Source organism: Lucilia cuprina, chromosome 5 (genome assembly GCF_022045245.1).
Source record: "Lucilia cuprina isolate Lc7/37 chromosome 5, ASM2204524v1, whole genome shotgun sequence".
Lineage (NCBI taxonomy): Eukaryota > Metazoa > Arthropoda > Insecta > Diptera > Calliphoridae > Lucilia > Lucilia cuprina.
This window is the reverse complement of record NC_060953.1, coordinates 22134876-22150191: the sequence shown is the minus strand read 5'-3', so window position 1 is coordinate 22150191 and position 15316 is coordinate 22134876. Positions and strand designations below refer to the sequence as shown.

Sequence of the window (15316 nt, the reverse complement as noted above, 5' to 3'; positions counted from 1 at the left end):
TTCGATATGGCCCTCCTTGTTCTTCTTTATGGCATAAACCCACTTACATCCTACAACCTTCTGACCATGTGGCAACTCCGATAACTCCCAAGTATCATTGTCAAGAAGAGCTTTATACTCCTCCTGCATCGCACTTAACCAATATGGAGAGTGCGCACCAGATAAAGTCTCGTTCACTGTTGAAGGAACTTTAATATTTTCCGCACATATCAACTTTACCGTATTATACTGTTTTCTCGGTCTTCCTGGTTGACCTGTTCGTACTAACTTCGGTCGTCCGGCTGCTTTCTGGTTTTCAATTTTAGTGCGAAATCCAACCAGTTCCGAACCACTCATTACAGCATCAGGATCTTCCTCGGCTGACTCGAATTCACTGTCTTCTTGATTCTGATCTTCTTGAATAATATTCTCGACAATCGGCTCCATTAGTATGGTGAAAATATTGTCATCGGATTTACTTAGTTGTTCAGGTTCATATTCTCTTAAAAAATCATTTTCAATTAAGTAAACATCTCGACTTATGATTATCTTTCCTGTAGCTTTTTCAAATAGGCGATACGCCTTCGAAGTTTCGGAATAACTACCCCGTTCTGTTGTGGTGTATGAGGTACTGTCAGTTGCCGCTAAATACCATGTAATTTCAAAAACTCATCAAAAACTTTATTAACAAACTCAGTACCATTATCAGATCTAAGCATTTTTATTTTCCTTCCTGTCTGACATTCAACCATCGCTTTAAATTCTTTAAATGTTTCAAATGTCTGGCTTTTGTTTTTCAAAAAGTAAACAAATACATACCGAGAATAATCGTCAATAAACGTCAATATGTAGCGAGCACCACCGGAAGAATTTCCATTTACCGGACCACAAATGTCCGTATGAATTATCTCCAGTAATTCCTTTGCCCTGTTCTCAGAACTGGAGAATGGTTTTGTTGTGCATTTGCTCTTCAAACATGTAGTACAATTAATTTCATTAGGAAATTGTATATTCAGGCCATTCACTAATTTTTTTTGCGATAGTTCACTTAGGCCTACCACATTTAAATGCCCGTAGCGGTTGTGCCATTTCATAACCTCATCAATACTCGCCGTCGTCATGAACAAAGTGTTCTTCTTTGCTGTATATAAAAACAAATCTCCTAACTTTTCTGCACATAAAATTGTTTTTCCGTTTTCATCTATTATCTTGGCCTCTCTGCTGTTAAATTTCACAACGTCTTTTACCGCTATTCTGTCCACAGAAATAAAATTACACTGCAGATTTGGTATAAACAACACATCATTTAAAACAATGTTACATTCGTTAATACGAACTGTATCTCTGCCCTCTGCTTTAATTTCACTTTGGTCAGCAAGTGCGATCAATTCTACATGCGCTACAAATGTTTAAAAAAAACTTCGGTTACAGCATAGATGAGACGTCGCACCACTGTCTAAACACCAAACATCTTTATTCAATACATTGTTGTCGTTAGTTGCTGCAAATGCTGAGTATGCGTGTGTGTCTTTTCTTTCTTGTTGTACTGTTCTGTTGCTTGTTTCTGGTTTACCGTTTCTGCACTGCGCTGCGTAGTGGCCTCTGCGACCACATTTAAAACAGTTAAAATTTTGTTTCTGCTTACCGGCTTGACGATTCTTTTTTTCATTCCTGTTGTTATTCGCGTTGATTCTGTTGCTACTTACGTTGTTGTTGTTAATCTTATTGTTGTTTGACTGAGAAATAAAAACTTGTGCGCCTCCATGTTGTGTAATTTGTTCACCAGCTTTTCTTCTTTCACCCTCTTCTCTTAATTTCAATGCACTCAGCTTTGGCAGCTCATCCCTTGTTTCCAAAGCGATGACGAAATTCTCATACGATGTGGGCAAACTCGCCAGGAGCATAATGGCAAATAACTCGTCCTGAAGCTCTATTCCAGTTTCGGCTAGCTTCTCCACAATTGACGAAAAATTACAAACATATTGTTGAACACAGTCTGATTCACTCATTCTCATATTGAGAAGTTGTTTAAAAAGAGTAACTTTTCTTACTGGTCCTTTAGGTCTATGTATATCACGTAATGTGTTCCAGGCTGCACACGCTGATGGACAACTTTTAATATAGGGAATTTTCATGGGTGTAACACTCAAAATTATAGTTGATGTGTCTTTTCATCCCTTTTCGTCCATGCTGCTATTTGGTCCTGTGCGTCGGTTTATCATCACTAATGGTGGAACACAAATCTTGATGCATCAAAACAGCCTTTATTTGCAAGCTCCATGAGTCGTAATTCGTCTCATCTAGTTTCTCAATATTGTACATTGAGACACTCATTTTGATACACGTCATTTCACTTTGTTATAATTTTAATTTTCCTTTTTTAAATATTCCAATATTCACTCGAGCGCTCCTGGGCCCATAACCTATTGAATTTTTCCCAGGAGAATTAAAAACACGACGTTTCAAGTTCAAAAGTTTGTTACGACTAAAAGATTTCACAGTGTTCAAAGAATAAAAATAACCGTTAGATAAAAAAGATAAATAGTGAGAAAGAACATCAAAACAAAAGAGTGAACAAACAATATATCATAGATAAAATATTAGTGTTGTAGAGCAGGGTTGTTTTTCAAAATTCAATATCATAACACACTCATACTAAAAAAATTAATTTAATACCTTAATTAAATACTAACTATACTATATACCCTAAATGCAAAATGAAAGTCCGCTCCTTGTTCTCCAAAATATTCAGGTGAATATTGTAGTTCTTGCAAAATTCGAAGAATTTAGTTTAATAAGTTTCCCAGATAAACAAATTTTTGTATTTTATTAATATGGGAGGTATCGCTCCCCTCATGGGAGTCCGTCAATTTATTTCTCAAAATGTTTACATGGATGTTAAAGTTACTCGTGCAAATTTTTAAGATTCTAACAGTAATAGTTTCCAAGATTATCGAAATCTGCCCACTTTTTGTTCTATATAATTATAATCGCTCCTAAAAATGTTAGGACTCTAATTCTTATATTATCTCAAATATACGGATTTAATATTTTCTTAAATGGGGTGGCATCTCACCCACAAATTTAAAAATTGTTTCTTCCAGATATAGAGGGACACACAGTGAAAATTTCAGGAAGATCGGTTCAGTAGTTTAGCCTTTTATAAGGTACAAAAAAAAAACATACATACATACATACATACATACATACATACATACATACATACATACATACATACATACATACATACATACATTGATTTATATATATTTATATATATAGATATCAAATATCAAAAAATATTAAATTAATTAAACATGGGAAATAAACCAAATTAATTTCTTTGTATTTTCAATTCTTTTATTTTCTTTATTCCACTTTTTAAACTAATAAATAGGTATAAGCTTCATGTCAGCTACAGATTAATGTTTAGTGTTAACATTTTTAATTAGCAGTGTGGGTGTGCTTTATTGAATTATATTGCAACAAAAGAAACATCGCGTTTTCGGCTAAAAATAAATGTTGATGAAATTTCTTTTGCAGTAATCACTTTTTTCCATACATTTCTTAAAAATATCATTTGTTGAATTTTTGTGCTTTTTCTACCACTTATCAATTAAAAAAATCATAACTATCACCTAATTGAATAAATTACATAAATATCACATCTTTTTAAATAACAATATTTCACAATTTGAAGGTTGCACTTGAGAAAATTTATGTAATGTGACGTGACAGACTTTGAAATTCTGTAAAAAATAACCCCGCTTTGAATTTTTTTTAATTGAGTTTTATATACTAAACTTGATTTAGATTCAAAGTTTTTAATACTTCTGAATGCTTACTAAAAATTTATCGGGATAAATCCTGTTTCAACGTGAACGTGACATTTAAAAGTCTATGAAAGAAAACCGAAAATTTGCCTTTTAAGGATCTTTATCTTTTTATATTTATATGTTTTAAGATAACTATTATTTCAACAAATGTTTTCCGATAAAAGCCCATTTAAATATTAGCCTTTAAAATAATAAAAACTATTAAAAGCAAATGCTACTAAATGTGCAAAAATATGCCTGAAATATTATTGTAACTTTTAATTCCGACTTCTCATCATAGTGATTAAGAAAAGCTTTGGGGTCTTTAATATAATAAAATTTGAATCTTTTTCTATAATAATAGATGTTTAAATGTTATTTTTGATGACTTTTAGTTTTTGAGCCACGGTGGACTTTTCGGTGGAAATTCCCATATAACAATACGTATTAATAATTTTATTTTAACTTATCACTCAGGATTGTAGAAAAATTAAAACCCTAGATCTCAATGTATTAAAAAATATATACATATTTCTAAAAATATTTACAGGAAAACCAATAGATTATCACAATTTGCCATTAAATCGTCTTACATCAATAAAATCCAACTGTGGAAAACTTATTCAAGTTACGATGCCCAACGTCTGTCAATCAACATTTGGTGGGGAATACTCATCTCTTGGTCAGTACCACTGGGACTGTTCGGATTGGGTTAGAAATAGTCACAATCCTTTGCCAGATATAACAGAAGTACCTGCGGAGATTGCAGATTCAACTAGTTTTGATAGTAATGAAAGTAATGAGTCTAAACCTAAATCAACTTCTATTCCAAAGTGTAAGTAAAAAAAAGTTTTTTTAATAATATACTTAACCCATATTAATATCAGGCGTTTAAATAAATACACGTAGAGCACAATAGCATTAAACACACCTAGAAATTAAAAAAAAAATAAAAAAAATTTTTTCATTTACATAAAAAATAACAACTTTTTATAATGACGGTTTTACTTAAACGTTCAAAAAACTCGTAAACTGTACAACAACATCATTTGCAAACAAGAGAATAACTTGCAAAAAACTCATACTCTCTAAAAACTTTTCAGGAATGCATAATAATAAAAATACATAAAAACGAAATTTTTAATTCTTTTTTTTTAGCATTTTATATAAATATTTAATCTTTGTGAAGAAATAAACATTTTTATTTTCTTTGAATATGTTTTATCTGTAAAATTTACTATTTTACTTGTTTTAAAACTTGATCATAACAAGCGTAATTAGGAAATATTTTTTCTTAGTGTTTGTTTTAGTATTTTCTCACCACTTCAATAACAGTTTCTCTTTCTGATAAAACATATCAAAAGAAAAGAAAAATGTTTATTTCTTCACAAAGATTAGAATTTTATACCCTTCACTTTCGTGAGAAGGGTATATATAAGTTTGTCATTCCGTTTGTAATTTCTATACTATAATTTTCCCACCCTATAAAGTATATATATTCTGGATCCTTATAGATAGCGGAGTCGATTAAGCCATGTCCGTCTGTCTGTTGAAATCAGTTTTTAGAGGTCCCCAGATATCGGCGAAATCCGAATCTTCAATAATTCAGTTAGACATGCATTCTAGAAGATCGCTATTTAAAATCAGCGAAATCGGTCTATAAATAACGGAGATATGAGCAAAAATCCGAGACAACCTTTGAAAATGTCATCAAAAAAGCCACATTTTTTCATGCTTTGTTAAAAAAGCAACAACAACACTGTAAATTGGATAAAGATGTACATGTGCGTGTAGAGATTTAATTGGTTTTATTCAGCTGTGTATTTTTTTGTATGTTTGGATGCTGTTCTGTTCTCACGAAGGTATGTGGGTATAACAAGAATAATGAGATAAAGCAGTAATATGTTGGTAATACAGCTACTATTTGTTTGAGGGTGTTAATACAGTTTGACAGTGGTATTACAGTACAACGGTTAATATTTCTTTCTGCTATAGTTTATATTTGTTTGTGTGTATGTTATGTGTGACATGTGTGCAGAGATACAAAATAAATAAAAACTGTAGTAAATTAATAAAGTAGCATCACTTGAACAGCTGACTATTTTTTTAACTAGAAAAATGAAATTATTTGTCAGAGTTTGTTTTGAAAATTGTTAACATTGTTTATGTCGTCATTTTTAAATTGTGTTTTCCCATTTGTTAAAATTTGTGAAAAGTTGTAAAAGTGAATTAAAAGTGGTTTGTTGTTAAAGGAAATTTTATTTTGACACATTCTTGAATTTTTCCCAAAACAAAATACATGTGTTTGTTGTAGATTTTGTTGTACAACAAGAGATGTCGCTACTTTATTAATTTACTTTGCGCGCAACGCTGATTTAGACTGACACGCTTCAACATCAAGTCGAATAGTCTTGCCCACTTGCACAATAAACGGCTTAAGTATATCTAAGGCAAGGGACAATTAATCTTAAATTCTTTATTATGACAACCTTATCACATTTTACTTTTGTAAGAAGTGTAGGGTATTATATGGTCGGCCTAGCCCGACTATAATTTCTTACTTGTTTTATCAATTAGAAAAAGTTTAACTTTAAAAAAACAAATTGTTTTTGTGCATTTTTTACAACCATAAACTGGTTTTTTATGCTTGGTTGTGTCAATTATGGACCTGTCCTTAACTGTCTATTGAACAGTTATTTGTTTCGAATGTTTTCGAATGTCAAATTCAAATTTGGTAGGAAGATTTCAGTTATTATGTAGAGTTTAATCGCTGTACTCGCAATTTTAAGCCAGTAATACGCGTTTAAGTGATTTTCTGAAACTAGTTTATATCGAATTTCATAGGTCTAGTAGATCTATGAAATTTGTCAAAAAATGCTTTTGTGCTCAGTACTGAACGTTAAAGGCATTTTCTTCTAGGGACGTTAAACCATAATTTTGTAGAATGATGTATGTTCATTCAAATTCGTTGTACTTGCATTTTTAAGCCAGTAGTGAGCTTTAAAGTTATTATCTCATTGGGCGTAGGGCCAATTATATACCTATTCTCGTAAAATTTTGTAATACAAGACTTCGAATTTTATGGCTCAAATCGTAATTTCTACAGTGGACGTTATATGGAGTAGGGTCAGTTAAGGACCTATTACCGTAAAAAATTGTTTATGTCGTTTTTATGTATTTGTATTATTTTCAAGCGATAAAGTAATTTTTTGAATTAATACCTTCTAATGCAATAATTTTAGTATTTTGTATATGTATTACCTTTGCGTCAACAATAGTTTCAACTATTAAATGCGTACTTTCAAACAGTTTGCAACACGCTTTATTCGTTTATTCCATACTTCATGGAGTTTTTACATGGGTTTGAGTAACTGTAATCCCCATTTTAACATAAATTCTCAATAGGGCGACTCTACACGCAGAGAAAAAAGATAGTTGTGGCAACCATAATCTAAGAGCAACATATTATGGTTAGAATTATGGTTAAAGTTAAAACATATTATGATCATTATTAGTATAATAATCTATCATATTATGATTAAATAGTGTCCAAATATTTCATCATAATATAGTTTTATTAATCATAATGTGATGTTATAGCATCATATTGTAGTTTCAAGTAACCACATTAATTTTTTTAATTATTAATTTTTATGGGCACTTTTTTATTTATTTATTTCTATTGTTTCCTATTATATTTTTAGATATTATTTATTTTTTACAATTATTTTAACACTGCGTTTGTTTAACAATTTATTTAATCCGATCTAGTACGGATAAACCATACAACTGATAGAAAATTGGCGATACCAAAATATTTTTAATAGTAAACGTATTTTAATTATATCTTAAACATTATATGGATAAGCGTGTAAAATCCTATCATTCAATGGTTATTTGATAGTTTAAATGATTCTAAATAATATAATATGTTTAAATAATTGTCATTGTTTAGTTGTTGTAAAAATAATTATTTTTCAGAGAATCATTCTTAAATTTATAATCGTCATAAACATATAAATGTTTTCAGTAACGAAAATATTGATGAAGTTTAATAAAAATAACAATTGTTTGGTTATGACAACAAAATATTGTTACAAAAAACAAAGAATAGTTGTCCTAACCATGCCTAACCATGTTTTTTCTCTGCGTGTAGGTGTCATATATAGCTATACAATTTTAACACTTTTTTGAAAAATAGAGTGTTTTAAGCCTTATATTTGTGGTCATTAACCAATTCCATCATAGTATTTTCAACGTTTTGACTCCAATCATTAAAAATAACGCGATAAAAATGTTCATAATATCATATCATATACATTTCGGCATATCCGTACGCCTTCTGATAAGAAATATCTATCTCCAAATTTCATAACGGGCGTTATGACGCGGTCTTTTAATGGTGCATTCGGCATGTAGGTCCATCAGGTCCAAAAAGATACATTCTTGGCTCATTTGTCCACATAACATTTATCAAAACATTAAATGACCAGTACTTAAAACCTTTTAGGGACTTTTAATACAACAGCTTTGAGATTTGAGCATGGATAGAATTGATGAATGGCCTAAAATTTATGTAATCATGAATGTCGGCATTTCTATTGATATTATCAGGCCATTTAATTTGGATATTTTAATGATTGAGGATCGAAACGTCGAGAAAACTAAATAATGTCCCCAAATATAAAGTAAAAGGACTTGATTTCTTCCAAAAACTGTTCAAATTTCAGTACTACATGAGCCCCTATTAAGAATTTATGGTGAAATCGGGTTTACTCTTACGAACGAGCTCCATGGAATATTGACGTTCATAACACAAAAAAAGTGTGTGCAAACTGATCGAGATTAGACCTTTCAGAGTTGAAACTATCATTGAACCATAAAGAAGATACAAAATGACAAAATTTTTGCACTAAAAGATGTTAATTAAAACAAAAATGTTCTTTTACTACGCGCCAAATATGTGTAAATGAGTTAAATTTATTTTTTTATTTTTCTTAAGTATAATAAGGTGGATTTTTTTAAATATCTTCAACAAATACAGTGTATGAGGGCATAAAATTTCGTAGAAATATTTGGGGTTATACAAAACTTGTTTATGTCAAATTTCGTGACCGGCTTCAAAATATAGTTATTTTGAAGCCGGTAATTAGCTTTATAGTCATTTCTACAGGGGGCCTTTTTGAATGAATCTATATGGGCGGAGGTAAGGCAAATTAAGAATATTTTAGGATACAAAAAACTGACCTAAGCGAAATTTTGTTGCATTTTCTTCATAATCAACGAATTTGTGAATATTTGAAGCTTTTCACGCTATATTTTTTCCATTTTCTATACCAATCACCAATAAAGAATATTTTGGGAAAATTGCATCTCCCTATCTCTTTTTTGTGGACGCTATCGTGCCTGACGAACATCGTCTTAGACTCTTACGAGGTCTGCGAATATATATATTTTATAGAGTTTATGAACACACAGTAACATAATTAAATTTCAACCGATATTAAGTTTTTCGACGTATTTGGGAAGGAGAAGCTGATGCCTTAAAATGACATATATGATGTTTAAGAAACTTAAAATATATGTACATATGTACATTATATCCTTAAATTAATTTAATTAATTTAATTTGAAGATGATTATTATCACGATCTACATAAAGCTACCTTAATAAATTCTTTTTAACAATTTAGTTTTAAGAAAAATACCATTAACGTCGTCATATATGCCATTTTTAAGAACTCGGTTTCTCCTCTTTAAATCAGTTGAGAATCTTAAAATCGGTTGAGATACAACTATATTACTAACTTATAAGTGCTTAAGGTACAATACTCCGGGGTTTTGCCGTATTTCAAGATTTTTAAGGTGTTTGGAAAATTTCAATAACAGATTATTGTTCCACTCGGTTCCACCATTCAAAAAAATATAATTTCACAGGCATTTATTTGTCGCATAGTATAATTTATACCTAATTGAATTTGTTTGCATTTCCCCGTTTGTGAGAAGTTCTTACATTGAGAAGTGCAAAACATCGTCTCATTGGGAATTAGGGGTAAATATGGGCCTATCCTTATAAATTTTGGCCAAGGAATTTACGTCCACTTCAAAGTTATTTATGTGAAATTTAATCGTTTTATTAGTGTTTATAAGTAAATTTTGACCTTCAAATTTTGACTTAGGGTCCTTACCAAAATTGGTAGTATTGTTTAAAGTTATATAAATGTAATAAGATTTGGCTAGTTTTGTTGACATAATAGAACATTACATGTAATTATGATTCCGATTGGTATAATTAAAGGTTGGTGTAGAACCAATATTTTTTGGTGTTACAAACATTAGCACAAACCTCCCTACTATAGTGGTGTCCAAGAAAAAAAATTAATGCAGGCATCCCCTGCACTCAGGGGGTGACCCCTACTTATACAGTGTATTGTGCTGGAACTAGGAAAATAGGTTTGTGGACATTTGTTTTAAACCTTTTCACATCGAAAGTGGGGGAATACTTCTGCAGAAAGTTATGGTATCGATATAACAGTGAAATACACCCACGTTGCGACGGTACACCAGTGAATCAATAGAGTTGGATATCCTACTGTCATCGATAAGTACTTCGCCCTCTCTTGTACGCGATCGAGTAGCTCCAAAATAGACTTCAAAGCTCTCGCCTATACATGGGAGTTGTATTCCATTTTCGGTCGGATATAACATCTATAACAACTTGTAGAGTGCGATCTCTGAGAGAGTTCGAAATAAATCGTGTGAAATTATTACCAACACCAAATGTAATAAGTTTTGATGCAAGTGCGCCATGTCACACTTTATCAAACGCCTTGGAAATATATAGAGCCACCACTTTACTTTCGCCAAAATGGTGAATGGAATGACATAATTTCTCCGAAAGGAAGGCCAGAAGATCTCCCGTAGAGCGACCTCTACTGGCGGTCGTTAAGTAAATTATTGGTCTCTAGATATTTGACAAGATGGATATTAATCATACTTTCCATAACTTTGGAAAGTGCAGAACAGAAAATTTGACATAAGTAAGTGTCTTACTATCTCCCTTTATGAAATTTTATGTGGATCGGTCTATAATTGACGCTAACCTCAGTACTGGATTAAAAATACTAGTAGATTTATGAGATTCGACATAAACTAGTTTTATGTAAGCTAATATCTCTTCTATCGGAACTGACTTAAAAATAGGATTATAGCAATGAAATTACACAGAAGTAAGATTTATACAAGTAGGAGCCAAGATTGTCTACAAAATTTTACGAAGATCGGTGTATAATTGACGCTAACCTCAGTACTGGCTTAAAAATACTAGTAGATTTATGAGATTCGACATAAACTAGTTTTATGTAAGCTAATATATCTATCTCTTCTATCGGAACCGAAATCTCTCTACCAATTTTTATGAGGTTTAGATAATAATAACCCCCCCTATATATAAGGTGGGTATGATAGATTCGGCATAGCCTAATATAACACTCTTACTTGTTATTTTTGATATTTCAACTTGTAAGTTAGTAGAATCATCTTAAGTCTGAAAAGTTACTCAATAAATAATGTAATTCGATTTAAAAATAGGCCGAAATGTTTAAAATTTTATGATCCTGCTTATTTTTTAATCAAAAACTATTAAAATTCTCTTATTTAATATTTTATAATGTATAAATTTAGCGGAAAAACACTTAAGCATTGGGATTTTAAAATCCCGAAAATACCCGGGATTTCATTTTAAAAAATCCCGGTTTTCGGTACTTTCAAATCCTGAAAATCCCGGGATTTTTGGGATTTCCCGTTTGGCATCCCTAATGGAAAATCAAATTGTATATGTTGTTTAATATATTTTCATCTGATGAAAAAAGTTGAATGCATAGTCGGGCATAGTCCATATGATACCTTTCGACTCAGAAGCCGATTTGTACACTTTAAGGTGGGTGTAAGACCAATGATTTTGGGTGTTACAAACATCAGCACAAACGCATAATATCCTCCACAATAGTAATGATCGGTCCCAATAAACATCGATTCAAACCTGTGAATATTTTTGAAAATTTTCTTAACTAAATAATGTATTTTCCAAATTGTTTTCAAATTTTAAAGTTTAGCCTTTGAAATAAACATGATAATTTCCAAAAACGTTAAAAAAAATATAATATGTGATATTTATAAAATTTTCAAAGTTTTGTTTGAATTGAACTTAGAAAAGTTTCTTTCAAAAAATAAATTATTTTAGAAAAATTAAAAAACAACATTTTTTCTACAGCAAGGGAGCGAAAAAACGTTAAATATAGGAGAAATAATCGGAGATATAAAAGAAAAATATGCTAAAATAAATGTATGAATGTTTTATTTTCAGGTGATGTAAAAAAATATATGAATTTTGCAATAGTTAGCATTATAATTAGGGTTTGAAATATGTATGAAAATAATAATAAAGAATACTTGAAATACGTTTGAAATTTTTTTTAGTTTCAAGCTTACCTCTAGCCTTTTTTTTAAATTTGAAATACATTTGAAAAATACGTTTGATTTCTAACTGCCTTTTTGTTTGAGAAGGCCATAATTTTCCATTTGAAAACAAAATTTTTCAAATTTGTTATCAAAGGCTATGTATGAAATTAGAATAGGTTTTCAAATACATATTTACATCATTTCAAAGGTTTTTGCTTATTGGGGTATAAAAATATTTTTAATATAAAAATGTTTTAATGCATAAATATATTTTAATAGACAGAAATGTGTGTTAAAAAAAATAAAATAAACGATTAGAAAATGTTTAAGAAAGAAAAAGTATAAAATAGCTATAAAAATTGTTTTAAATTTATTCAAAATTATTGAGACATTTTTTGCTAATTTCAAATAACCGCTCTATTCCAAACGATTATATAATTCCACAGCAAACTTTTTGGATTCTGCTTTGGTGGAGTATTTCAAAATGTGTTCATTAGTTGGGTGCTTTCCTGAACTTATGTAAACTATAAGGGTGTTTACTACTTTTATTCTGCGTTTATTAAGTCTTATCATAAACCTGTTACACAATTCTTGTGTATGTTGTGTGTTAATTTTACTTAAGTTGTTGAATAAGAATTAATTTAATTGCTTCGCCCTCTACAAGTGGTACTGAATCCTTAGATAACTCTTTTAAAGCTATTTTAGATGAGAAAGGTATTAAAGCAAATTCTAGCAAATCATGATTTACACATTTCCATATTCCCATGATAATGAATTTTATCTGTGTTTAATATCGGATATTAACTTTTACTCTTTAGCCGACTTGGTTTTTAACAAAATATATGAACCCTTTTGTTTTTCTTTCGATTTATGGAAAATCTTTACATATTTGCGTAATTTTGTCCGCTTTTTATAAACTGACTAGCTAATACCCTGTGTGCTTCGCTACCCCAACTAAAATAAATACATAATAACCAAAAAAAATATTTATTTACAAAATTATAAAATTTTTTTAAAGGTTTATTATAATTTCTCTTGATAATAATATATCAGTTTTCAAGATATACGAAATTTTTATTTAATTCATATATGTTGTACCAAGCCCCCATTAAGAGTCCGCCAGTTATTTTCTGAATGTTCACATTAATGTCAAAGTCATTCATATAAAATTTGAAGATTCTAACTCTAATAGTTTCTTGGATAAACGATTTTTCTATATAATTCATGTGGGGGCTTCAACCTCCCCAGATGAAAGTCCGTCATTTTTCCTCTAAAATGTTCAAATGAATATCAAAGTAATTTATGCAAAATTTGATGAATGTCGTATTATTTTTATACCCTACACCACTATAGTGGGAGGGTATTATACGTTTGTGCTGATGTTTGTAACATACAAAAATATTGGTCCAATACCCACCTTAAAGTAACCGATCGATTCAGAATCATTTTTTGAGTCCATTAAGACATGTCCGTCCGGCTGGCTGTCCATGTAAACTTTGTGCGCAAGGTTTAGGCCGCAATTTTCAAGATAATTTGATGAAATTTTACCAAGCATGTTTTTTGGCACAGGGACGAAGCCTATTGAAAATGGTTGAAATCGGTCCATTATTTCACCTAGCCCCCATACAACCGTACCTCCCGATTTGATTTTTATGCCATAATTACTTCAAATATTCTATTATCTCTCTAAAATTTGCACAAATAAGTTTTATATAAGTATAAGTGACACTGCAGATTTTCGTAAGGATCGGCCCTTATTTGACCCTAGCTCCCATACAAACCCCCATTCAAAAAATGTCTTAAACGTCTAAAACTCAACTCAACAAAATTAACTGTTATTTAACTGTTATTTCCCAAATTTACCGAGGATCGGCCCATATTTGACCTATATAAAGACTCATTTAGAAATTTTTCCTTAATATTTGCTTAAATATTTTGGAATTATGGTAATATTCAACATAAAAGATTCTTTATAAAAAATAAAAATTTTTAAAATACAACACCATGAGTATGTATGTAATATATGGTCGGCCATGCCAGACTATACTTTCCTACTTGTTGTATTATTATTTTGTATTTTATTTATATGGGAGATGTCAAGTCCCCATTAAAAGTTCGCTCGTTATACTCCAAATGTTCAGATGAATGTCAAAATTCTTCGAGAAAAATTTAAAAATTCTAGCTTTAATAGATTATCAGATATAAGAATTTTTCTATTTTATATATATGGGGGCTGCAAGCCCTCATAGTAGTCCACCAATTTAATACCCAAAATGTTTACATGGTTGTTAAAATTATTCGTGTGAGATTTTAAGATTCTAACTGTAACAGTTTCCAAGAGAAAATAATTTTTGTATTTAATTTATAAGGGAGGTGGCCTAACGCTAGTCCGCCCACTTTTTATCCTCAATAATCATGTATTTCATAATCATAAACAAATTTATATGGGAGGTGCCGCGCCCCCACAAAATTTAAGAACTCTAACTGTTATATTATCTCAAGATAAACGAATTTTTATATTTAATATGGGAGGTATCACTCCCCTCATAAGTAGTCGGCCAATTTATTACCCAAAATGTTTACATGGATGTTAAAGTTATTATAAAGTTGGGGTCAAATATGAATAGAATCCCACAAAGTTTCAAAGAAATACTTTTGATCCTATAAAACTTGTTTATGTCGAATTTAGTTGCCATATAGTTAATCAGCATTATACTCATTTTTTAAAGGGGACCTAATATGGGGGTAGAGTCAATAGGAACCGACAAAATTTCATAAAAAATTTTTGGTTATACAAAACTTGTTTATGTCGAATTTTTTCGCCATATAATTTTTTTTGAAGATTAAGCTAATATTTACTCGTTATCAAAATTCCTCTTTCGCCGAGGTGATTATTGTGTTACAAGATAATTTGTCGCTACACACCTAAACCGCAAATTCAAATTGGTAACACTAATCGGTAGCTGATCATGAAGCTTATACCAAAGTCGTTTAGCCTTTAGAAAGGCTTATTTTATTTCATTAAATGCAATTTGGTCATGTGTATGAATATAACTTTTTAT

At 30.5% G+C, this 15316-nt stretch overlaps 1 protein-coding gene across 4 annotated transcripts in view; it reads left to right on the top strand.

Moving 5' to 3' along the window:
* Positions 1-15316, top strand: part of LOC111677194 (fat-like cadherin-related tumor suppressor homolog) — a 252557-nt gene that overhangs the window by 200919 nt on the left and 36322 nt on the right. For all 4 annotated transcript variants that reach the window (XM_046951360.1, XM_046951358.1, XM_046951357.1 and 1 more), the window contains one exon: positions 4345-4629. In XM_046951360.1, the coding sequence (XP_046807316.1) occupies positions 4345-4629 (285 nt within the window). The remainder of the gene's footprint in view (positions 1-4344; positions 4630-15316) is intronic.